Raw genomic sequence first — 25,893 nt, 5'->3', positions numbered from 1 at the left:
TTGCAGTCTGTATAATTCATGAACACAACTTAAATCTCTCCAACAGTGTGTAATGTTAGCTTTAGCCACAGAGCACTATCAAACTCATTCAGAATCAAATGTAAACATCCAAATAAATACTATCCTAACATGATCCGACGCATGCATGCAGTATGCATGACGAACATCTTGTAAAGATCCATTTGAGGGTTATATTAGCTGTGTGAACTTTGTAAATATATAGTCAAGAGCTCGCTGAATCGGTGCATAGTTAATGATGCCCCAAAATAGGCAGTTAAAAAAAATTAATAAAAAAAAATCCATGGGGTATTCTGAGCTGAAACTTCATAGACACATTCAGGGGACACCTTAGACTTAAATTACATCTTGTAAAAACTGGTTCTAGGGCACCTTTAACTATATTTCCAGAACTCTTAACTTCACTGACATAATGAGTCTCCTTGATATACTATCTACTTCGCTCTCACTTCTGCTCAGATTTGGGCTCCAAGTTCACTATGCGCAGACTCGAGACTCAAGATGTCAGCACCATATTGGCAAACTGGAGGCTTCACTTACTACAATGGAAGAGACTTACTACAATTTTACAGTCTGTGCTTTCAACATAAATGTCTGCGTTTAGCTTCAAAGGGCATCTTGAATGACGGTATTCTATAAAAAAATGAAGAGTATATTTTTTGCATTCTGATTCTGATATCCAAAGGCACAACAAAACATTTTTCTCTTATTCTGTGGATTTTGCCCATTTTCCTACACTTGTTACCACTATTTTTCTGCCACCAGTATGCACGCGCAGCTGCAAGTGACGTAACTGTGACGTCTGCTCCAAATTGGTCTATTTATTGCAGATATTCCATAAGCAATGGCACTATGACATGAGCTTATCCATCACCAGCTCTGTATCTTTAAATTGAAATCCTGTCTAGCAGCATTAGGAACATTATCAGCACAGCAACTGTTCATTTCATTTGCAGCAGGGACCCGAATGAGAACTGAATTCCCACTGTGTTGAACAGAAGATTAGTTCGAGAAATATAAATTCGAGATCATAATCTTAGTCCACCACTTGAGAGAGCAGAGAATTCTCTCATTTAATGTATAGGTCACAAACACACACTCACATACATGTTGCCCCAAGCAAAGAATGCATTAGTAAAGAGACCAACAATCTGAATATAAGCTCTCTTCTGAGACTCTGTAATGATCAAGATCACTTTTATGTTTTCTCCACTATTGTTACATAATGAGGGGGAGAGAGATGAATAAAGACAGATGAATAAATCATGAGGTTTAGCTTCTGTCTTTAGTGTTGTGTTCCTCAGGCCCAGAAGCAAACACAACACCACAAAACCTCTTGTAGCTGTCACCATCTACACACAGCCATTAAAATTCATTGTCTAAAAATGCTGAGGCTTAAGTTGAAAAAGAACAAAAAGTGATTTTATGCACCAATTAAGATGCAAGAACTTAGGTCTGTAACTCTACCAGATTAATAAGGAACAAGATATTTGTGCTTTGTATTGATGCTGTAAAGTTTTTAACAATTAAAAAAAAAACAGTCTATACTTACTAGAAAAAGAAAAAGTTTGGAACCACTAAGATTTTTAATGTTTTTAAAAGAAGTTTCGTCTGCTCACCAAGGCTACATTTATTTAATTAAAAATACAGTAAAAACAGTAATATTGTGAAATATTATTACAATTTTAAAATAACTGTTTTCTATTTGAATATATTTCACAAAGTAATTTATTCCTGTGATGCAAAGCTGAATTTTCAGGATCATTACTCCAGTCTTCAGTGTCACATGATCCTTCAGAAATCATTCTAATATGCTGATCTGCTGCTCAAGAAACATTTAATGTGTACAATTGTACAAAATATTTGTGTACAATATTTTTTTTCAGGATTATTGAATAGAAAGTTCAAAAGAACAGTGTTTATCTGAAATCTAATCTTTTGTAACATTATAAATGTCTTTACTGCCACTTTTGATTGATTTAATGCATCCTTGCTGAATAAAAGTATTAATTTCTTTCATTTCTTTTCAAAAAAATAAAAATTCTCACTGACCCCAAACTTTTGAACGGTAGTGTATAATGCTACAGAAGCTTTGTATTTCAGATAAATGCTGTTCTTTTGAACTTTCTATTCATCAAGGAATCCTGAAAAAAAAGTACACAACTGTTTTCAACATTGAAAATAATCATAAATGTTTATTGAGCAGCAAATCAGCATATTAGAATGATTTCTGAAGGATCATGTGACACTGAAGACTGAAGTAACGATGCTGAAAATGCAGCTTTGCATCACAGGAATAAATTACTTAGTCAAATATATTTAAATAGTACACAGTTATTTTAAATTGTAATAATATTTCACAATATTACAGTTTTTTACTGTATTTTTAATTAAATAAATGTAGCCTTGGTGAGCAGACGAAACTTCTTTTAAAAACATTAAAAATCTTAGTGGTTCCAAACTTTTGGACTGTACTGTACATCTTGGATGCCCTGGGGGTAAGCAGATAAACATCAAATTTTCCTTTTTGGGTGAATTATCCCTTTAAAAGCCAGTTGCGTGGCGGAATTTGCAAGCAGAAAAACTGAACGCTTCTCTAGCGAGGAAACGGATCTGCTCATGTGCGAGGTTAAAACGCGCAAGCAGACCATCTACGGGACAAGAATGGTAGCAAAATTTTAATTCTTTAATCTTTTCAGATTTATTTAAAAGTAAGAAGAAATAGTTATTTAAATGAAATTCAGACAGAGTTCTGGGAATTTCAATTTACGTTTTTTTACCATGATTTCACTTCAAGTTCTTTTTCACTTCGAAAAACTGTACATTTAAAAGTATTTTACTGTAAAATTACACAAGATACCCCATTAGATCTATTACATTCTATTGTGTTCAGTTTTTCACTGAATACAAACCACAAACAGGTTTTTATCGTAGAATTTTTACAGTCTTTTACAGTTAAAATTATGACAATTTTTAACAGTGTAATAAAAGGGGAACAATCTGGGTTAATCGTAACTGGGCTAAACCAAACATCAATTTCAAACACTTCTGCCATGTTCTCATGTCTAAAATTCTGTTTGAAGCCTTGTGCTGACTAGCTGCAGATGTGACAGCGGCACTAACGCATTACAGTTTTTGTCCTGAGGACCAGCTGCATCTGTATAATCCTAAAAGCCTGATTTGGTTGAGTAGGTGTAATGACTTTATACTGCTGAAACTCTTGAAAGTGAACTGTCAAAACCTCAGTTCTTATATGAGTGTTAGTGTAAACTGCTCTTGCAATTAACAATACACTGACAGACAGACCACTGACATGAATAACAAAATCTCACGCCACACTGAAAAGTGGGCCGCTACATTTAAAGCAAACACACAGCACAGGAAAAACGAGGATAGGTGTACGTTCTTCAAAAATCCATCTTCAAAGGGAAGTCTACTAAGATGCGTCTATCCTCTGAGCTCTTTAAAACATACACTCTTAGCAACAGAGAAAGGGAAAGACAAATTCAGGTCACTGCTGAGGAGTACATTAGAAACAAGGAGAGCACAAGGGACAGGAAGAACCACAAAGAGGACAAAGATAGGACAGGACAACAAGCGAAGAGTCTTCTGAAGCATTAATTGGGTTTAAAACTTGACCTTGAACAATAATTTTAAAACACTAACAATTTCAAAGTGTTAGTTCACCCAAAAATGAAAATTCTGTCTTTAATTACTCACCCTCATGTCGTTCCAGACCTTTGTTCATCTTTGAAACACAAATTAAGATATTTTTTATAAAATCCGATGGCTCAGTGAGGCCTGCATTGAATGCAAGTTTCAAACACCCAGAAAGGTACTAAACACATATTTAAAACAGTTCATGTGACAACAGTGGTCCAACCTTAATGTTATGAAGCGACGAGAATACTTTTTGTGCACCAAAAAAACTAAATAACGACTTTATTCAACAATATCTAGTGATGGACGATTTCAAAACACTGAAACACAAAACACTCCGAATCAGTGGTTCGGAGCCTGTCTCAAACTGCCAAAGTCACATGATTTCAGTTAACGAGGCTTCGTTACGTCATAAGTGTTCTGAAATTTCAATGGTTCACATGACTTTGGCAGTTTGATACACGCTCCGATCCACTGATTCGAAACAAAAGATCCGTAAAGCTTCAAAGCTTCATGAAGCAGTGTTTTGAAATCGCCCATCACTAGATATTGTTCAATAAATTCGTTATTTAGTTTTTTAATTAGTTTTTTTGGAGCACAAAAAGTATTCTCGCCGCTTCATAACATTAAGGTTGAACCACTGTACTCACATGAACTGTTTTAAATATAACTTTAGTACCTTTCTGGGAATTTAAAGTGTAAATTAACTTGCTTTCAATGCAGGCCTCACTAAGCCATCGGATTTTATCAAAAATATAATTTTCATTTTTGGGTGAACTAACCCTTTAATGCTATGTATGTCATTTAGCAGGACACTACATACTAGTAAAAGAAAATCAAACTCTGATTGGTTGATGGAATCACAAGAACGAAAACACACGGTCCCAAACCCCTCACTAGTGACTGTTCTGAGCTGTGACGTGAAAGGCAGCAGATAAATATAAGTCCATTTCACGCTTTTAAGAGCATTCCAAAAATAGGGCACTGATAAAACATCAACTATAATACTGTACAATGAAATATGAGTGATCTATTTGTCAGAATACACAGATGCCAGTGGAGAAAGGCTCTATTTGTTCCCATAATGGTGTAGTTATACGATCTATCAGCAGGAGCTAACTGAATAATTCTAACCCACAAAATCCTTGGGTATATGCTGACATCAGGTTGGCTTGCATGTCTTTGGAGGATAGTGCATTGGTTAGCTTAACCAAAAAGACATTTTTGACAACCAGCTTCATCATAAACACTGTGAAATTTTAAAACTTGACTTCTCAGGATAAATGACTATCCTGGGGTAAATTTTGAATGGTGTGAAACATGATAAGAAGATAACAAGATAATTTTAACACAGTGATAAAAAAAAGTGTGAACCCTAAGTGAAGAACTTCAAGTGTAAAAAGGCCCAATATTGTTCCTCCTGCTGTGTGAATCTATCAGTACAGTGCACTATTTGTTAACCAAATGCTGTAACTGTGAATATCTGGATTTGAATGCTCAGATCCATTGCATGTGATTTGCTGCTATCTTTCAGCTCTGTTGCATTTCAAACATCAGAAGAGGACTCAAAGACAGGAAAAACATGCCCCTTGTTCAGCCAGTATGATCTGAAGTAACAGAATGAATGTTATGACAGTGCTCAGATGTTTCATGCTCTCTGTGTACACACAGAACAGGGGGTATGTGGGTCTCTGTGTCACTCACAGTGCAGAAATCTTCAGTACCAGCTGCTGACTGGCTGCTTTATCCTCTACATGGTGGCCAAGATATGTCTACACTGTGAATTAATTACTTTGACTGAATCCACATAGTTTCAGGTATGGCTTTTGACTTGCGGCATTAAGTCTGGTCCACACTGATTGTAGCTTATTCTTGCCAAGAACAACCTACATAGACAGGAAAATGCTACTTGACTGTTTGGAAATTGACCTACTACAATTTGTTGTGTTCTTATGTGCCATATAGGGGTGGGTTTAAAAACAATTTAATTAAAATCATTTATTTAAATTACACATAGGTGTTTGGTTCATAGGCAGTTTTACAGAGAACACAATCAATATTAGCAGGAATGTGTGCAGACACTGATACGAATTTCTGTCTGTGCAAAAATTAAAGGGTTAGTTGAGCCAAAAATGAAAATTCTGTCATCAATTACTCACCCTCATGTTGTTCCAAACTGTAAGACTTTTGTTCATCTTCAGAACACAAATGAAGAGATTTTTAATGAATCCTGAGATTTCTGTCCCTCCATTGACAGTCCACGCAACTACCACTTTGATGCTTTAAAAAGTTCATTAAGAGATCGTAAAACTAATCTGGCAGTTTAGTCCAAATTTCCTGAAGAGACATAATCGCTTTATATGATGAACAGATTGAATTTAGGCTTTTATTCACATATAAACATTGATCGGCGAACATAAACAAAAGCTCAACCGAACCTGAATGGTGTGCAAGAACAAACCTCTTGCAGAAGCTCAAACGTGCTGCGTAACATGAGAATGAACCTCATTCGTTCTCACACGTCAAGCAAACATGCTTGAGCTTCTGTTTACCACAACTAATGTGTGAGTTGATTAATGTTTATTTGTGAATAAAATCCTAAATTCAATCTGTTCATCATAAAAAGCGATCTAAACCGCTCGATTCATATGGACTTTTTTGAAGCGTCAACGTTTCAGGTGTGTAGCTGTCCATGGAGGGACAGAAATCTCTTAGATTTCATTAAAAATATCTTCATTTGTGTTCCGAAGATGAACGAAAGTCTTACATGAGGGTGAGTAAATGATGACAGAATTTTCTTTTTTGGGTGAACTAGCACTTTAAGTACAGATTACAGATTTCACAAACTCAGAACTAACTAGCGTAACATACAGTTCCACCATTGGATATGTATTTTACTTCATAATGAGTGCTAAGAATTTGAGCCACTTACGATTCCACTAACCTGGCAAACTTTGAAAATCCAGTGATTATTTATTTCTCAAAAGGGCTCATTGGAAAAAAAAAAACTTTAGGGAATCTAGAATTTGAAATCAGTCCAAAGTTGCCGTAGTGTAACTTTTCATACAATACAAATTACAATAGTCATCTTTTTAGCTGGTTTTAAGTAAAACTTTATCACTAATAGAGCATGATAGGATCAAACTGCTCTGAGGTCAAGCTAATAAAGTCAGTGAAATTATGAATTTTATTGAACCCAGATGAGATCCTGCTTATGTTATACATATTGGCACTGAGCTGCAATTTTACTTGATGTATTTAAAAAGGATAATGCACTTATTTCAGCATGAAATAAACCTTGAACCAGGGCCATATGTAAAAAGTCTACCTCTGACCCAACTGGCACACTAATGGAGTACAAAAGCAGTTTAATAAATGTGAAAGTTTTTAATATTTAATATAAGTTAAGTAGAATCTGCTACATCGAAGCAAATCGATTTTGGATAGTGCGTGTCAGTTTTGAGTGTAATTTGGAAGAGAGGGTCAGCGAACAGACTGTGGGTGGACCGTGGGCATGTCGTCTGAGGCTGACACTCGAATTTGGGAGATGAAGCATTTTGATTACATACTGATTACATTAGGGCTTCGGGTTTACACACACACACACACACACACACACACACACACACACACACACACACACACTGAGCTGATGCAGTACTACCGGGAAGTATTCATCATTGCATACTGCAGGTCCTGACAAAACAGTGCAAGTATACAGTCTGCAAAGTAATAACTGCCTTAAAACCCAAATGTAGCTGTAAACAAATAGTTATCTTGTAGGCACACACACTATTAAAACCCACAAACAAAAGCACGTCATGCACTCCATCGTGCAGTCAGTTTGTGTGCAAAACTTTACATTTACATCTCTGTCACTTTTCCTCAGAGGAAAAAACAAAGTCTCTCTGTGCAACACAGTGCCACTGCGCTACGACTCCCTGATGTGGGTCAGAGCCCAAACACAGTTTCTCCCTGCAACAGCCTTGATCTAGTACCGCCTCTGTTGCTTTTGCATTCAAAAGCATTGCATCCATTACAGCCGGCTTATTGAGACACCCAAATGCCTGCCCACAGCCCACATTCACCATTATAAACACATCAACGAGAGTGAGAAAGAGAGAGAGAGAGATAGCTTACCTCTAATGGCAAAAGCAGTGATGAAGTAAAGATGCTATATTACAGCCATTCCGGCTGGACTTGAACACAAGTGCTTTTAGAAGTGTGTGAATGAAACAGCAGCACCTGCTTAACTCAGCTCTCTGCGTGTAAACGGCTGTCTCTTCACCAGAGGCATACAGCCACACTTCTCTCTCTCTCTCTCTCTTTTCTCTCCTCCTCTCACTCTGTTTCTCTCTCTTGACACACACACACACACACACTGCCAGTGGCATCAGCGCCACCCCACTTCACATTAAGAGATGTGAATAAGCTGGACTGATGTCCCAGCATTCAAGAGCAAAGATCAAGCAAATTCATTAAGAGTCTATTATTGAATGAGGGTCTGAGAGAGAATTATAGATGAAATGGGAGCACAGCAAACAAAGGATGCTGGGAGAAACTGAGAGGAGATGAAACATTTTTATGCCTGTAATTTTTAAATAATGATAATAATAATAATAAACTCATTTGCAATTGCTTTTGGTGTGCAGGTAGAAAAATGTCATGTAACCTAAAGAAAAAATGTAAGAGGTTACACTAACAAAAATAATTTGTACATGTCAGATCAGGCAAAAATAACTCATTAAGATACAGTATTTCAGAGATGCTAGTCACTATGGAATTAAAAAAATAACAGTATCATGAATATTAATATGATAATCAACAGATCAGTGTTAATGTTTACAGATATTTAGCTGTCTAAAGAACATGTAGGGGTATAGGATCTTAAATACACATTCTTTGTGATATTCAGTGTGTTTGCATATGCTGTGGGAGTTTTAAGTAGCTGGATAAAACAAAAGAAGATAGAACTGAAAAGATGTGAATAAATCTTTGTGAATAATAAAAGACAGAGAGAGGGAGGGGACTGTGATCAACCCACTGCTTTTAGTGAGCTAGTACTGCTGCATGACATTGTTAAAAAATATCACAAGGTCTACATGTAGGGCGGGAGGTAGATTTGCAGTTCCCATGGAAACTCGGGCACCATGCCTCACGAGAGAGACGTTCCCTTACACTCTTTAACATCGATGGATCCCTTGGACGATCTATGTGAAAATTGCAACGTTTCGGGTCAGCATCAGCCAAGCAAAACAAAGCAGAGCAGACGCTTTAACAATGCGTGAACAGAATGTGTTAAGCAAATTCATTTTTAGCAGAGCTATCAACAATATCAACAAGCATTACAAGTAACTTGAGTCATGTAATCAGATTACTTTAAAGTGATGCGTTACTTTTTCAATTTACAACAAAATATCTAAGTTACTGTTTCAAATAAGTAACGCAAGTTACTTTTTCACATTTATTGACCAACAGCTCTCCTTGTGTGCGCTATGTGAACATGATGGTTACTGTAGTTCTAAATGTGAACATGCATTTTACTCACTAGCACCAAAACATTTTCCTCAAAATGAATAAAAACAGTGAAATGCAATCTCAGAATTTTACACAAACCTTTAATAATTATCTATATTAAAATACACTTTATGTATTTAATCTCACTTTATTAACCAATGTCTTTGCTGCTGACCTTCAGTGATCCAATTCAACCAAACTAATAAGCAAAAATTACTTTAGATTATATTTAGAAATAAGAGTGTTGAACTTCTTCTGTATCCTATTCTTCTTTTTTTCCAGAATGGCAGCACAGCTGAAAGGTTTGTTTGAGCTGTGCCCTCTACTGTACATGGCATAAATCATTTCACTTTTGGTGTGAAAGGGCCTTAACATTTGCCAAAAAATTAAAAACATTAAAAACAAACAAGCATGCCCAGAAATCGCATACTTCCTTACTATATATAGTAGGCAAAAAAACAGTATGTGACAAAAGAAGTATGTCTGAATTCACAGTAGCCTACATATTTAAGAGTACGCAAAATGTACCCAGATGACCTACTTCAGGGGTGTCCAAACTTGGTCCTGGAGGGCCACTGTCCTACAGAGTTTAGCATCAACATGACTCAACACACCTGCCTGGAAGTTTCTAGTATGCCTAATAAGCTCACTGTTTTTTGCCTACTATATATAGTAAGGAAGTATGCAATTTCGGATGCAGCCTTGCTGGTAGTGTAATGCTAAACTAATAATGTGATACTCTTATAAACAAAAAACACTCAAATAATAAGATAATCCAATTTTATAGTGTTGAATGAAATATGAAATATACTGGATGTATAATAAACATTTCTCTTGCTTCATCCACATTTTTAGATATATTTGTTCACTGAGTTGCAATGCATTATTGCCTTCTCTATGAAGGCTGACATTGATAGGTCACATGATAAGGGCAACATGGCAAATATAGTATGTCCAGATTACATTCATACACCTTCATAATCTATGGGACATACATTTTTAGCAGTTGTAAAGTAATTACTTATTTTGAATAAGTACCTACTCAAGAAAGTATTTAATTTCGCCCATCTCTTTAAAACTGAAATCAGTTGTGAATTGAATCCCTGTGTGCTTTGCTGAGCTGCTGCCTGTAGAGCATGCCAAATCAGCCTCTTATGAGGTTTGTTAAGATGTTGCCTTAAGGGCGCAAGTATGCTTCAGCTGTTCTTTTGCAGCTATGTTTTGCACATGGTATATAATGTAAAATTCAATATCAACAGAGTTCACTCGCACTGTGCTTATGCAGCCCACATTTTCTAGATTCATGCACGTTTGCACATTTGAACCATTTGCACATGTCCCTGGAATTTACTGCACTAATTAGTGGGTCAAATAGGTGGCAAAACAGTCGGGCTGTTGCTTTTAAGAACTACTCAAAGAAAAAAAAATAGGAAAATGCTAATAATAAAAAAAAACAGAATACAACAAAAATAGATATGTTTACACCTCAAGTTTGAAAAAGCATAAAGCTGACAAATTAGTTCCCAAGGTTTTAGAAAAGAGCTTGTCACTATCAATGTTTCACAAAACTAAGTAATCTGTGTAAAAGTGCTTCATGTTCTACCACCATTCCATCCTTATAGACCTGTTTTCAGCCTGTAGTTTTGAAAGTAGCCACTTTTATTTCTCATGCAACTTTAAATGTTTTGACCTAGCATTTCCCTCCTTCCATTCAATCTTTATCAGATGATAAACACTGAAAACAGAGGGGGAACTGAATCGATGACAGGAGGGTGAAAATCTAGCCTTGCTGTGGAACTGGCACAATTCTTACACATACATCACAGGTTTCACCATATCTAGCAGCACCATATCTAGAGATCCTCCAGAGCATTGCTGCAGAGATTCAAAGTAGGTCGCCCTGAACTTGCACGCCCTGATTTATGTTATGTGGACACAGTGGCCAAGTCAATTTTATGGAAATGGCAGTGGAATTTTTGACAGGCATGTATAATTTATACATTTTTAAAAATGGAACAAAAAAGAATAAAAAAGACATTGGCACAAGCAAGACAAGAATATAAAAAATTCAGTTCAAAACTCTGAAACCACGGGAAATTCTAGAATTCGTAATCCTATTTAAATTGTAATATATAGAAAAGTGTAGGATTTAAAAAAAAAAAATGAAAACAAAGAAAATGCATTAGAATAAATGTAAATAATTGTTAAATTAATAAGAGGTGTTTAAGAAATATTCCTTCAATTGAAGCACAACATGCTCTTTGGAATGTTCTTATAGCATGCTGGATAACACAGAACATCATGTTTTAAATAAATTTCATGCAACTTGAATGGTGTCATTAAAGGCACACTATGTACATTTTCGCCACTAGAGGTCCCCTATTCAAAACAAAGGCGTAGCTTGATGACACTGAGTTTGAGCACAGAATCTTGGGAGATGTCGTCTTCACCTCACAGCTGGTGGAAAAGAATCGGGCAGAAATCATGTTCATGGATGAAATTATTAACGTTACTATAGTATGAAGCAGAGCGGGGCCGAGTGCTGTGGGAGCGGAACGAGGCCGCTGGAGCGAATGATAATGAGAGATGAACACAACACGCCTCAAGAGCAGTGGAACTTTTATTATGCCACAGTCGCCGCTTCCGCTTCTTACGGTCAAGCGTATGTGGGGTAACACAGCGCTGTTTATCATATTAGATACATTTGAGTGCGTTGAAAATGATATAAAATGATAACGTTACTCTGTGCGTTCGCTAGGCGGCTGCTATTAGACACTTGTTGCACACTGCACTTATCTAGATCGATTTTAGAATATCATATTGGATGGCTTGTGTTGATGAATGGCATACAATTAATTTTAAAACATATTGTATGAATATAAAAATAAAGCTGCATCTGATTATGTTATGTTAGCCACTTGACAAAATAATGTTTTTCTCTGAGGCATGGCTAAAACAATTGCGGAAAATCAAGAAAATGAGATTCAAACGTGTTGAGCTATATAACAATGATTAGTTTTCTCTCTATAAATATAGCCAAACAGTTGTTCTTGTCTGATAAAACATAATATATTAAAGCGTCTTTGGTGTTTCCATGGTTTCTACAAAATAAAACCGGAAACTGAGGGTAATGCAGGTATGACGTCACTGATAGTACTGGTTAAAATTTGCTTATTTCTCTGGATTTAAACATTCTTGGAAACATCTGGGATAATGTAAGTACACAAGTCAACAAAATATATAGCACCGTTCTAGTGGTTTTTGGATATTTTAATAAAAAAAATCTTACATATTGTGCCTTTAAAACAATAGCGGAGGTAAATCAAATAGAAATTCTTAAATTCATGATAATTTTTTTTAGTTCAAATGTTATTATAATGATTTTTTTTTTCCTTCAAATATTTATATATTGTTATGATATGTTTTCATGGAGAAAAAGGCAGCATTTTCACTTAAGGACCCCAGGAAACCCTAGTTTCTTCTTGTCAATATGTGTAACAGATCATGACAAGTCTCTGTCTAACAGGTTGATTTCAAATAATAGACAAACCTCTCCACTCTTTTTAACTGATAAAATGGGTCAGTAGTTGCTTAACTGCACACCACATGAGAAGTTAATTTTTAACAAGTCCAAAAAACAAATATAAAGAAGCCTTGCCGTATTTATTAAGAAAAAAAGAAAGCGTTTGCCAGGAATGGGTTGGCCTCACAAACAGGAACTTTAGAGTCAGGTAACCAGAAACCTCTCACTCCCTCTGTCCCTTCATTCGTTGTGCATGAAACGCGTGAAGTGCGTCGAGGTGGGAGAGGCACAAAGTTTTCAGTGGATGTTTGAAATTTATTACTTGTATTTTAATTCAAAACGACGTTTTTTTAATGTCGATTAGTAGCAGTTCCGAACTAACCGGCTTTAAGCGTTGAATTGAAGCCATAAAATCCTGTCTTTGTTTTTGGAGAAACTCCTCAGGTGTTTTGTTCTTCCAGCAGAAGTAGTTTTCGGATTACGTCCATTCGACGTAGATCTTCGTTCGTCTTGTAAACTCGTCTTCATTTGAACTATATTAGTTCCGCTTTCAGTTTTGTTTGTATATTTTTTTAACACTTCATTACCTACTCAGCAGGACATACGGGCCAGAACATCAGGTAAGGATGTTTTAAACCTATTGAGGGGTGTTGTTTCACATTACTTGATTCACATTAGTCAACAGGTAACGTTACGTCGTTAGTAGTCTTACGGGGATTTTCTTCGCGCGTTCACGCACAGCTAAGGCTATTTGTGAAAAGCACATCTTTTTATTGCTTGCGGTTTACGATCAGGGCTGCGTAATTATCTGCAAGAAGTAGGCTATTATTAATTTGTAAAATGACAAATAAGGATGGCTTATTATTATTATTTTTTTAAATCTAGTTTAAAACACATTTGGAAAGAAATGTAATCTTTGTATGCATGTTGGTTTTAGCCTGTGTATTGAAAAATACTATTTAAACCATTTTATAGATTTTTTTTTTTTTTTTGTGTGTGGCTCTAACTTGAGATGACCATCCAACCATGGGGGTCAAATGGGGTCATCTCTGTTTTGTTGTTTCGTTTTCGTCACATGACAAAATAATGAAGCCTTTTTCATAACAGTTACAACCACCTAGACATTTTTGACATTAAAGTGTCAACTAACCCTTAAAACATTGACCACAGTTGTGCCACAGTGCCACAGCAAGTAGTTATTCTTGCTATAGTAAAACTACAAAAGGGATAAGGGACACTTTTTAGACACTGCTGTCACTGAAACCGTCACTGAAATTGTTATCTTTAAGAGGTTTAATATTCAAATTTATTGTACTTTGTTTAAAGTTAATCTCATATGGCTTGATGTAACTTGACGTGCCAAGCAGGGTGTCTCTGTTTAAAGTAGGAGTTTGCAACAGCATGTGCTGTAGTCCCGTCAGCCTACATGGTAACAGAACTAAAGACATCAGTTTAGTTTTCACAGACTATGAGTTGTCATTTGATGCAAGGATCAGTATGTAAATGTAAGGTGCTGGATTTGTTCAGCCTGTGTAATCCACAGCAGAACAAAAGTATTATTACTGCTAAATAAGTACCAAGTTTACATATTCAATATTTTAGGTAAGAATATGTCTGATACTTGGCAGGATTACCTGCCAACCCAATTTCATGCTGCAGTCATTTTTAAAAGCATGCACTCGCAGAACTTGGATATGGCAAGTATATATGTGTGTCACAACATGAACAGCAAAATGGAGCTCTTAAAATTCACTGAACTGAATGATTGGAGAGAAAAAGAGAATCCACCTGAAGCTTTCCTCGCTTCTTAATATACCTGCTTGTCTGTGCAAGAACTGCTTACCATTGACAAAAAAGGTTTTATCTGGAATTGACAAAAAAACAGAGCAGGCCTGAAACGACTGGTAGCAAAACTGGAAACCTTCCTTGACATTGCAGTTGCAACCTGTTCAAGTGATTTAAACGAATTCCATCCGGTGCTTTTCCACCCATGAAGGGAAGAACTTTAAAGTGCAGTTCGGGTCCACCAGAGTGAGAAGTACAGAGATTTAGAAAATGAAAATAGTGCAGATAGTCAGCAAGAAAAAATTGAGTGGTATAGAGAAGGAACAGTCTTACTTGGCCATCATGTCCTGGTGAAGATTCACTGAAGTGCCCTTTGCCCCTAGAAGATGGATGTTCAGTTTGCTGAGGGGAAATTCCTCACTGCCATGGAGTCACCATGCTGTCAAATACTCAATTACCTAAAGAAAAATGGCCTGTGCAACTTGAAGCATTGCTATGTCTCTGGATTTTAAGCAGGACACACACTTTGACATAGAGTGATTAACTGCTTCTCTCTTGTGATAAAAACATTTAAATCTGAAGTGTGCAATGTTTTTCCACTTTAAAACATTTAAATCCCCCTAAAATGCAGAGACAACTGTGTTTCTGTGGCGTTATGAAAACATTACAGCTGGACATAGCAAAAATGACTCAACCAATAGCATGAGTTTGGGGCGGGACTAGCTGTTTTTTTGGACCAATGACAGATAGGGGAGTGCTTGGAAAACATGTTTGAAAACAGTCAGTGTTTTTGCAGTTCTGTTAGGTGTTGCGGAAAGTACTTCAGATTTAATTGTTGCATTTAGAATGACTTGAAATTTTCTTTAACCCCTTAGGATTCCTGTAAAATTGACCTAAATTTGACCTAAAAAAGGCATTCCCAAAGTAAAATGCATGCTGTTCTTGAACCATTTGGAGTATATGCATGTGTACCGTGTGGTACAGTGGAACATTAACAGGTTAAAGATGTTTATTAGAAGCTACAGCAAAAGTCAGTAGTTCTCTGTATTTGATGAAGAATTACAGCGATTAGTCATTCAATAATGTGGCACATCCAAATCCTAACAAAACAAGATTGTTGATTGCTGTCAAATCTGTGATATGCAAATTCAGATAGAATGCTCCAGGATGGTGCTGCAGGTGAGATGTTCCAGTTTTTTAGCTTTTTTGGTTCTTTTGGTTTCTCTCAGGCCTTTTCTGTAGGCGTTGGACCTGTTTGTTTGCCTGGATAATTTAAGAGAAATGAGAGAGGGCTACAATCAATCGGAGAATTCACCCCAAACATACACCTTCAGCATAATCAGAGAAAAATAAGCCAGAGAATTCTGCAGGCAACCTGTCTAAGAGTTTAAAAGTTTTATTTCTTTTTATCCACATGGGATGGTGCAAACCGATCTACTTTGAGACTTGAGTTGTTGTGCTATTAGATGCATTTCAGTTTCAGTGTTAAATTGTTGTTTATACATGCAACCTTCCAGAGAACTTCTTTGTACAACAGCCTGAGGCCAAAGACGCTTTTGCTCAGTGTGTAATTTTACACAGAATATTTCCCCCATCATCCCTAGCTGCTGTCTCAGTACTCATTTCTCAGTGTGTGCTTGGACCGTTTCACAGCGTCCTGCTGGTTAAAGAATTGGCTGGCTGCTGGAGACATGTTTACTTTTAATGGGGAACCACTGGAAAACCACAGGAGGACAATAAGACGACATCACATTGCTGATTTTTTTGCTTGCACACCCATGCAAAAGTTGTTAAAGAAATAGTTAGCCCAAAAATGAAAGCTTTGTCATCATTTATTCACTCACCCTTAAATTGTTCCACACCTGTATTACTTTCTTTCCTGGAACACAAAAGGAAACACACATGGACCATTTTTATTGTGCTTTTGTGTCAAATGATATTTTCATATTTGGGTGAAATCTCTTTTAATGTCAATATCATTATTAATACAAACATAGATGATCAAAAACATCCAAAATAGCCAAATTATGTGTTTCATGGGGAAAAAGCTCTTATTGTCATGGCACGGATGTCATGTTCATTCACATGGAAACTTTATTTCGGTGTGTTTATATAGTTCTTCCTCATAATAGTTTGACGGTGTAGGTATATGGTGAAATCAAACTGCCTGCAACCCATCTTAATTTCAATATGAAAAAATGCATTGGTATCATATCTCCACTGAACTCACTGTCACTCAGAGCTTATTATTATTTCATACACGAGATGCTGCCGGGCATTGGGAAGCTAACACACCCTTCTCAACGGCTTGCAGGTAATAAATCTGAAATTTACCTAGTGCCTCTGTCTATTTTTACTGGTGGGCTCAGTGGCCCTCAGAGAGGTTCTGCTCTGTGCTATGTCAGCTTTATAAGTGAGTAAATCATGGTGAATTGACTACACCTTTATATAGTTCAATAATAGAATGTTATGATTTTTTTTCTAGATACTAAAAGTGTTTTACAATAAACTTATCACAGTTCTTCTGTAGCAGCCTTGCTTTAAAGTAGTGATAGACTGATATAATGGTCAGGCCAAATGAATTAGTCAATATTTGGCCACTTGAGAATTTGAGAATTGCATCAGCCCACTTGGTCGATTAACAGGAGTAAATAAAGTGTTTCAGCTTTGTTGATAACTTTTTGTTTTGACTAAATATTGTGTATAGAGCCCCTATAGTGAGATTAAAACTCTTATGTGTGCACATAAAATATTCTGTCCTGAATGATTTCAGTCTCTTCAGACCTTACTGTACATGATTTATGAGCTTCTACAACTTTTGACCTCCTAACTGAACTCCTTTCCACAAACTGACCATAGAAATAAAACAGTATAAATAAAAATGGTAACACTTTACAATAAGGTCTCATTTATTAACATTAATGTATTAACCAACATCAACTAACAATGAGCAATATATTTGCTACAGTATTTATTAATCTTTGTTTATGTTAGTTAATAAAAATAGTCATTCATTGTTAGTTCATGATAGTTCACAGTGCATTAACTAATGTTAACAAATGAAACCTTACTGTTTGTGCTTAATAAGATTAAGAGAAAACTGTTATTCATTTTTATGGCAACACTTTACAGTAAGTGCAACCATAATCACACTCTCTCAATATTCAAAGTGCAAATAAGACCAAATTTTTCTTTGATACAGAGCTAAGAGATGGTTACAACTACATTGCCCAGCCTAAAATAGCTTTCATATTGAGAGATATTTGCATTAATCAGGGAGCCGCTTTCAAAATGCGGGTATTGAAATCGAATACAAAGTTTGAATGCGCGCTCGTGTTTACTTTCACTTTCGTGATCGCGTGTACTCTATGAATATGGAGCGGCGGCGACCGCTGTCCAACTGAATTAAATGTTTTTTATTTACATACAAAGCAAAACGACAGTGGAGGCGTAATGTAAACGTAGCGGTGGCATATTCTTTCCTAATCATCCTAACCACTCTGTCATGGCAACATCATGAGACTACTTTTCGCCTCAACGAGAAATCTCGTCACATTTTAGTCTCGCGAGATCTCGTGACACTCCTAATTATCAACATTAAATCGTGAATTGACATGTCCCCTGAATGTCTGTGGTGGTTATAGCCCTGGATATTGGTGTGAGCGATTGAGCATCAGCCATTGAAAACTTATAACAGTTGACTTGAGAACCCAGACACTTTTAAGGTCAATTCGCTCTCCATCAACAGACGAAGACCAACGGCAACAAACATTTCATCAACTTTTGTCGGATTCGCGTGTTACTCTTGTTGGTGTCTGTTGGCTTTGGTCAGTGCTAGTTTTGTTGGCTTGTGGAATGACTGAAAAGTTTTGTACTGTAATCTGGTGATTGTCCGCATTGGCCGTTGTCTGTCGATGTAGTGTGAATTGACCTTTAGACCAAGGTTTAAATACTCAGTAATCATAAATTGACCTCTCCAAATTGATCCAAAAGACACTTTGTGTTGAACTCTACAATTTGACGCAGAAATATTCAACGAATAAGCCTCACGAAGAGGTTTTAAACCCAGCAGATGCTCAGGTACCCTGCAGAGCGTGAAGGATGTGAGGTCACAGCTCTTCTGTCATCTGTGCTGTATGGAGCTGGGAATTAGTAATGAAAACTATGAATATTTTGAAAGCAGGCTTGCTGTTAGAACGCTACCTGATTAATTTCCTCTGCTTTCATGAAGGGCAGATAGGGATGCTTGTAATTATTTATGAACAGCAGTGTGTTATGATTCATATTCAGCTGCTGCTGTTGCATGCTTAAAATGCTTGAATTTAATGCTTTAAATGAACCTTTGGTGTACCTTGTTTGCACACTTTTTGACTACGGATATTGATAATATTGTCTGCTAATTTGTTCAGTATACCAAATCATTACGATTTTCATGCCAGGAAACCCTTTTCTCTTGTGTCTACTAATTTCCCACTAATTATCTCCTTAGTTGTTTACTTCAGCTGCTTTATTGACTTGAATGTGGAATCCTGTCAATGTTTTCTGACCTTTCTACCACCTCTTTATCCTGATTATCTTGTTGACATGCTACAAAGGTTTGCAGGATATCCCTATGAGATGTTGTCTCTCATTTCTCACACCCAAGTTCATGAGGGCACTAGTGTGTTGTTAAAAGACTTTACACGCTGTGTAGTTTGATGTCAGTTACCCTGTAAAGTGGGTTGAGCTATTAGGTATAATTAGCCAGTGCTGTCAGTCAAAGATAACTAAAGCTAACTTTTGTAGTTTGACAGTGCATGATAAAAGAAAACTTCAGAGAAATGCAAAAACATGATGATTTTGATGATTTAATGATATTATTTGAGGGTACATTTTATGTCATGCTGGCAGATCATCTTGGACTTCATCATGCAAAAGTATTTTTCAGTTACTGATGACTTTGTCACCAAATGGGCTATTTATTGCAACTTTTTTTTCGAAACTATTCATTTCTTTGTGTAAAACATTTTAAGTCAAGAAACAAATACTGAGTGCACCTTGTACATGAGTGCAAATGTACTATTTGTTATATAATAGTATCTTTTGCACTGTTTTTTTGTTGTTGTTGTTGTTGATGATTTTATCTACTGTTACATTGAGTGTGTTTTTGCACTGCGGTAATTAGAATTGGGGAAAAAATTTGCCTATTTGTTATGAAAATAATGCCACAGTCAACTAAATGTTACTTTTCCCTTTAGATTTTGGGGTGAAATATGACAACTTTATCTTTATTAAGGGAAAGCAAAGAAGTGTTAAAATAAGTACTTGTTGTCTCAACATTGTAAAATCATATTTTGAGCTTCACTTTGTGTTGACGGTTTCGGTTGTTTCTGTGATTTCTAACCGGTGTTATTTGTCATTGCTAACTCAAGGGCAGCAGAGAAGCATATGTGTGTTAAACATTAGACACTTAATCCACAGAGACAAAACAATGACTCTGGATGCTAAAGGGCAGATATGTTTTTTTTCAAAAAGTTAATCTATTTAACATAAAAATATAGTAGAGCAACACATGCACTCTGAACACATGTACAACGTCAGGATTAAAGTCACATGAAACATGCATTCTGTTAATGTGAAATTTGCCATAACCTTTGATGTTTAGAAAGGCTGCATTAGCTACTGCAACACACAACCTAAATAGCTATTTGGCTTTTGGTTAACATTAACCAACTGGTTAACATTAACTAACAGCTTGTGAAGGTGACATTAACTCATTAAAAGATTACACAAACATTTTCTTTCTTTGGAATAACATGCACTGATGGATTAAGCATAAGGCAGGGAACATTAAGAAAGTAAATGGATTTTGATTTATTTTCCATCTTTGGTTGTAATTTCCCACAATTACCAACTCATTACTGCATTTGATTGGACTGACAGAGCAGACGGATATGTGCATTTAATTTGGCATATGGGTTCATATGGGAAAGTGTTGCTTAATTACCCCAGAAATGTACTACATATTTATCTAATGGACTATATGATTATTACTAATGGACTATTAGTGCAGTATGTGCATAGTTGGTTTGCTCAAATTGCTCCTAGTAGGTGCACATTCTATCTTTACATTATTTGTAACTGCAGGAAAGTAGGGCACAGTTCAGAGACAATTTCAACAGCTTAAATGAAACAAGGCCATCTATAAGTGGACATGTGAGTAAGGTCAATAATAATGTTTAACAGAGTAAAATGACATGTTTGAAGTGCTGCATGTTCTCCAGGTCCTGGTGATAAAGTGTGCTGATGGCAATCGGTGTGTTTGGTTTAGGCAGGATTAGGCTAGTCTCACATTCTTCCCTAAACCTCTTTAAGAAAATCACTAATCCCAGACAACAACAGCAACATGCCGTTACATGTCACTTTGCCTACTCATCTTAAGAATATCTGGTGAAATATCCTGAAATGATTCATTATGAAAGTTCAGGTGGGAAAGTGTGCTTTGAGTTCCCTTTGGGAAAAGAGATGTTTAATCATTGACCGTGGCTTACTGGGTCTGTGTTCATTAAAGTCAAAATGAATAATTGACATTGGAGCTTAAAAGAAGCTTGGATGAATGTCAGAAGTGTTAATAACCTATCTTCATGTAGATATTCACTGTCTGCTGAAGGTTATTGTGGTTATAGTGTTTAAAACCCTAATATATCCTGATATGGCATAATAGGGCTGCTTTTGGATAGTCAGACTTTTGTCTTTTCAGCATAAAAGAGATTCCACATTGCAGCATGTTATGGTCAGGGATAGGCTGACCAGAATATGCTGGTAAGCCAAACGTAAAAAGTGAGCGTGCGTTCAATACCCTGCATATTGATAGCGGCTCCCTGATGTTATCGGTAATAGGCCTACTAGTGTGAAAATTTCCTCTCTGTGACATGTTTGTCTGACATGTTAAAGGTGGGGTTGGCCATATTTCAAAAACACTGTTTGGAAGTTAGTCGGACTGACACCAACAACACACGTGCAGCCAGTCAGCATTAGGGGGCGTATGACAGTCGAGGAGAGAGAACGAGCAAGAGGGAGATTTGAAGAAAGACTGCAGAAAGAGAGATGAGACACAATACAAACAAGCTCAAAAGAATATCACTGGAATGAAGGGTTATGACTGGGCAAGCGCTTTATGACACACGTTAATATTAGAAAAGCTTTCCAGTGCTGGAGAGAGCTAAGCGGGAAGGCCTGAAAACAGACTGCTTTGATTCCGCTTCACACGTGAGTAACACTGGGTTTGAGTGTCATTGATTGTCTGGAGCTGCTGTGCTGTTGGCGACTAACTACAAACTCTTGTTTGTATTTACTCTTGTGTAAAATGCATTAATTTTTTGTGCTTCCTTGTCATTTGTTCATCATCTGCACATTATTTTTCATGAAGCATTATTTAGTTGCGCGTCAGCTGTGATAAACAGACGTCCACTCTTGCATTGCATGTGTAACAGTGGCTAGATAGTGAGAGATGTGCAGGTAAACCACCGTGCATTGACAATCGCTAGAGAATGCGGTGTTTTGCGTCATTGTTAGTTCCCTCGCCTCGCCTGCCAGCAGCGATCGGGGTTCGAGACCGACTCGGAGCAGGGTGGTTAAGATTGGAGGGTGAGTTTTGGAGGCGGAGCAATGAAGAGAGGGGTGTGTTTGTTTGGGTTGATTTCAAATATCAACAATGTCCAACAGCTTTTTTGAAATATGGCTTACCCCACCTTTAAACCAGAAAAAGACTTTGCTTATTGGAAAACTGATAAAATTCAATATATACTGGTATCATATTGTTTATCACACAATATTAGAATTCTTTTTTTTTTTTAATTTATCATATGTTGGATATTCAGTTGTTCAGATTACTTTTGCAATCCTCAATCGCTCACTTAAAGTTAAAGGAAAATAGTTCACTCAAAAATGAAAATTATCCCATAATTTACTAACCCTCAAGCCGAAATATGGATATTTTTCTTAGAAAAACCCATCACTTCGCTTCAGAAGGCATTTATTAACCCACTGGAGTCATATGGATTACTTTTATGATGGATGGATGGATGTGCTTTTTGGAGCTTCAAAAACACTATTCAATGCCATTACAAAGCTGTCAAGATTATTTAATATAACTCTGATTGTGTTTGGCTGAAAGAAGAAAGTCATATGCACCTGGCTTGAGGGTGAGTAAATTATGGGATAATTTTCATTTTTGGGTGAACTATTACTTTAAAGGTTCACTGTAACTTTTGGTGCTCTAGCGGTTAATAACAAAACAGCATGTGAGAACGTTGCATCCGGAGCTACTTCTCTCTGTTTATGTATATGATGAGTCCGCAGCGGTTGTTGTCCCGCCTGTCTAAAATATTCAGAACATAAACACTTATTATAGGTGTACTGAAGTGATTCAGGATAACACAAAAACATGGTTTGGAAGATGGATTCATGATGTACTCGCTAATTATATAAAGATTAATAGCACTGTTAAGTGTATTTTTATTGTTTTATTTTAGATAAAATAGTATCAAATTTTGATACTGGACATTCGTTGGTTATCGTTCATAACATAAATCTCAGAATTTAAATAGCTGTGCATCTCTAAAATCTTGTGCACCTTGAGTGAAATTGTATAGCAGCCAGCCAATCAGATTGGAACTTTCGGTATGTGGATGCGCACTGAAGCCAAGACTATAATTTTGTAATATTACTGGGTGTGTTTTTAAAGGAAATTGCCCAGGAAAGTTTCGGTAAAACAGAAGTTCACTTTAACACGTTGATGTTAAATCGCTGTTGTTATCTAAGCCCATGTATCAGCAATAAACTGAATGAGCACAGGCACAACAGTGCTGCTGAATATGCTGCAATATTAAAGGTGATAAATAAATAAAAGCTTAATTTTTATATGCTGTCAGGTCTCCGTATCAGAGCTGTTTGTTCCTGTGAATGTAGGTGATGTGCGGCAGAAGTGGAATGTCGGGTGTTTTCATCTAGAGGTGACGTGCTTTTTAATGCCTAAAGCCCCAAGGCGCTGTCAGGGCCCGTCAGAACAGGTGCTCACCATCTAGGTGTCTTTTGTACCTGCTTTTTTCCACCTTTGAATGTGGTTAGTAAAGTTTAAGATTTTACAATCTCTATACTGTATGATGTTCTGTTCACATACAGTACAAGTCATGATATATTAGACATGAGTGACATGCTCCATTTGAGTACATTTATAAAGTGTAATTTATCCCTGTGGTGGGAAAGCTGATTTTTTTTTTTTTATTCCAGTCGCATGATCCTTCAGAAAATTAATTATTATTAATAATGATTCTTATTACCAATGTTGAAAGCAGTTTTTGCTGCTTAATATTTTGTGGAATTCTTTTTCAGGATTCTTTGATTAATAGGAAGTTTAAAAGAACAGCATTTATTTAAAATATATTTTTTGTTCAATTTAATACGTCCTTGCTGAAGAAAAGTATTCATTTCTTTCTTTTTTTTTTACCACAAACATTTGAATGGTTTCCACAAACATGGATGATAATAATAATAATAATAATAAGAAGAAGAAGAAGAAAAAAAGTTTCTTGAGCAGCAAATCAGAATATTAGAATGACATGATGAGAATGAAGGATCATGTGACACTGAAGACTGGAATAATGGCTGCTGAAAATTCAGCTTTACCATCACAGGAATACCTTACATTTTAAAATATATTTAAATACAAAACAGTCTTTATTAAATTGCAATAATATTTCACTATATTACTGTATTTTTGATCAAATAAATATAGCCTTAGTGCGCATAAGAGAATAATTTTAAAAACCTTAAAAAAACCTTAATTATTCAAAACTTGACGTGTGTTACGGGTTGCTTGCGCAGGAATCACACGACGAAGGAAATAGGAGATAAGTCTTTACTTGATAAATCCAACAGATACAGGAATGCACACAACACAACTCATGAGAAACGAGACTGGACAATGAACATAGGTAAAACAGGAACTTAAATACACAGAGCAATTAACCAAGATGACAAACAGCTGTGACAAACGACTTAGTGTCCATGGTGACTGATGATGGCGGGAAAAAGGAGATCATGTGACATATAACAACAAACAGAACGTGACTGAGTCTGTAACAATGTGTAGTGTATAATGTAATTTTTTATATAAAAGGCCTCAATGAAATTGAATGAATTAATATCCAGTTTGACTCCTAATTGACTCCATTAGAGGTTTGTTGCTAAGCTAACAATTAATCTGTCAGGCACAAAGCAAGTTGATGCTAAAAAATACAACGCATACAAATTTAGAATGCAACATTTTTCTTGTTTCGCCCACCATTTTTTCACTGAGCTCTGATGCACTCTGGGATTGCCTTCTTATCTGTGATGCTTCCTAAGATACCTATGAGGCTGCATAATTATGATCATGACAAACTACCTTTACATTGTGAGCATGCCTAGAGTATAATGCCTTTTTGCTAGAGAAATTTTCTGCATGTCAACAATTGACTCTTGTGCCTATTTTTATTTCTTGTGAGGATTTTTGGAGGATACATCTGAAACATGTTTATACTTGACTAAATGTGCACTTCAACATAATTAAGAATTCTCCTGAACTAAGAACCTCACTGCACCACTGCATTCCAGGCACCTGAACCGGTTCTTTAACATGCCGGAAGTGTGGCAAACGTTTTTTTGATTTATGCGTTTTGGTGTAAGGTGCTCTATATAATATATATATATAGTACAGTCCAAAAGTTTGGAACCACTAAGATTTTTAATGTTTTTAAAAGAAGTTTCGTCTGCTCACCAAGGCTACATTTATTTAATTAAAAATACAGTAAAAACAGTAATATTGTGAAATATTATTACAATTTAAAATAACTGTTTTCTATTTGAATATATTTCACAAAGTAATTTATTCCTGTGATGCAAAGCTGAATTTTCAGGATTATTACTCTTCAGTGTCACATGATCCTTCAGAAATCATTCTAATATGCTGATCTGCTGCTCAAGAAACATTTAATGTGTACAATTGTACAAAATATTTGTGTACAATATTTTTTTTCAGGATTATTTGATGAATAGAAAGTTCTAAAGAACAGTGTTTATCTGAAATCTAATCTTTTGTAAAGTTATAAATGTCTTTACTGCCACTTTTGATTGATTTAATGCATCCTTGCTGAAAAAAAGTACACAACTGTTTTCAACATTGAAAATAATCATAAATGTTTATTGAGCAGCAAATCAGCATATTAGAATGATTTCTGAAGGATCATGTGACACTGAAGACTGGAGTAACGATGCTGAAAATTCAGCTTTGATCACAGGAATAAATTACTTTGTCAAATAGATTTAAATAGTACACAGTTATTTTAAATTGTAATAATATTTCACAATAT

General features: G+C 36.1%; 2 protein-coding genes across 3 annotated transcripts in view; one reads left to right on the top strand and one right to left on the bottom strand.

Moving 5' to 3' along the window:
* plppr2b (phospholipid phosphatase related 2b) overlaps window positions 1–7,868 on the bottom strand; it is a 66,014-nt gene extending 58,146 nt beyond the window's left edge. The window contains exon 1 of the mRNA XM_067374074.1: window positions 7,819–7,868. The gene's annotated coding sequence lies outside the window, so the exon portion shown is untranslated. The remainder of the gene's footprint in view (window positions 1–7,818) is intronic.
* A 5,076-nt stretch (window positions 7,869–12,944) lies between these two features.
* The window catches only part of palm3 (paralemmin 3), a 59,438-nt gene continuing 46,489 nt past the window's right edge, over window positions 12,945–25,893 (top strand). The window contains exon 1 of one of the 2 annotated variants that reach the window (XM_067373605.1): window positions 12,945–13,338. Coding sequence is in view for 1 of the 2 variants with exons in the window: in XM_067373604.1 (XP_067229705.1) it covers window positions 23,602–23,606 (5 nt within the window). In the remaining variant the exon portion in view is untranslated. Of the gene's footprint in view, window positions 13,339–23,482; window positions 23,607–25,893 lie in introns of those variants that run through there. The other variant, XM_067373604.1, reaches the window with a different exon arrangement.

The sequence above is a fragment of the Chanodichthys erythropterus genome, chromosome 21, assembly GCF_024489055.1.
Source record: "Chanodichthys erythropterus isolate Z2021 chromosome 21, ASM2448905v1, whole genome shotgun sequence".
NCBI lineage: Eukaryota > Metazoa > Chordata > Actinopteri > Cypriniformes > Xenocyprididae > Chanodichthys > Chanodichthys erythropterus.
The sequence above is the reverse complement of the archived record's forward strand: the minus strand, read 5'-3'. Positions and strand labels throughout refer to the sequence as shown.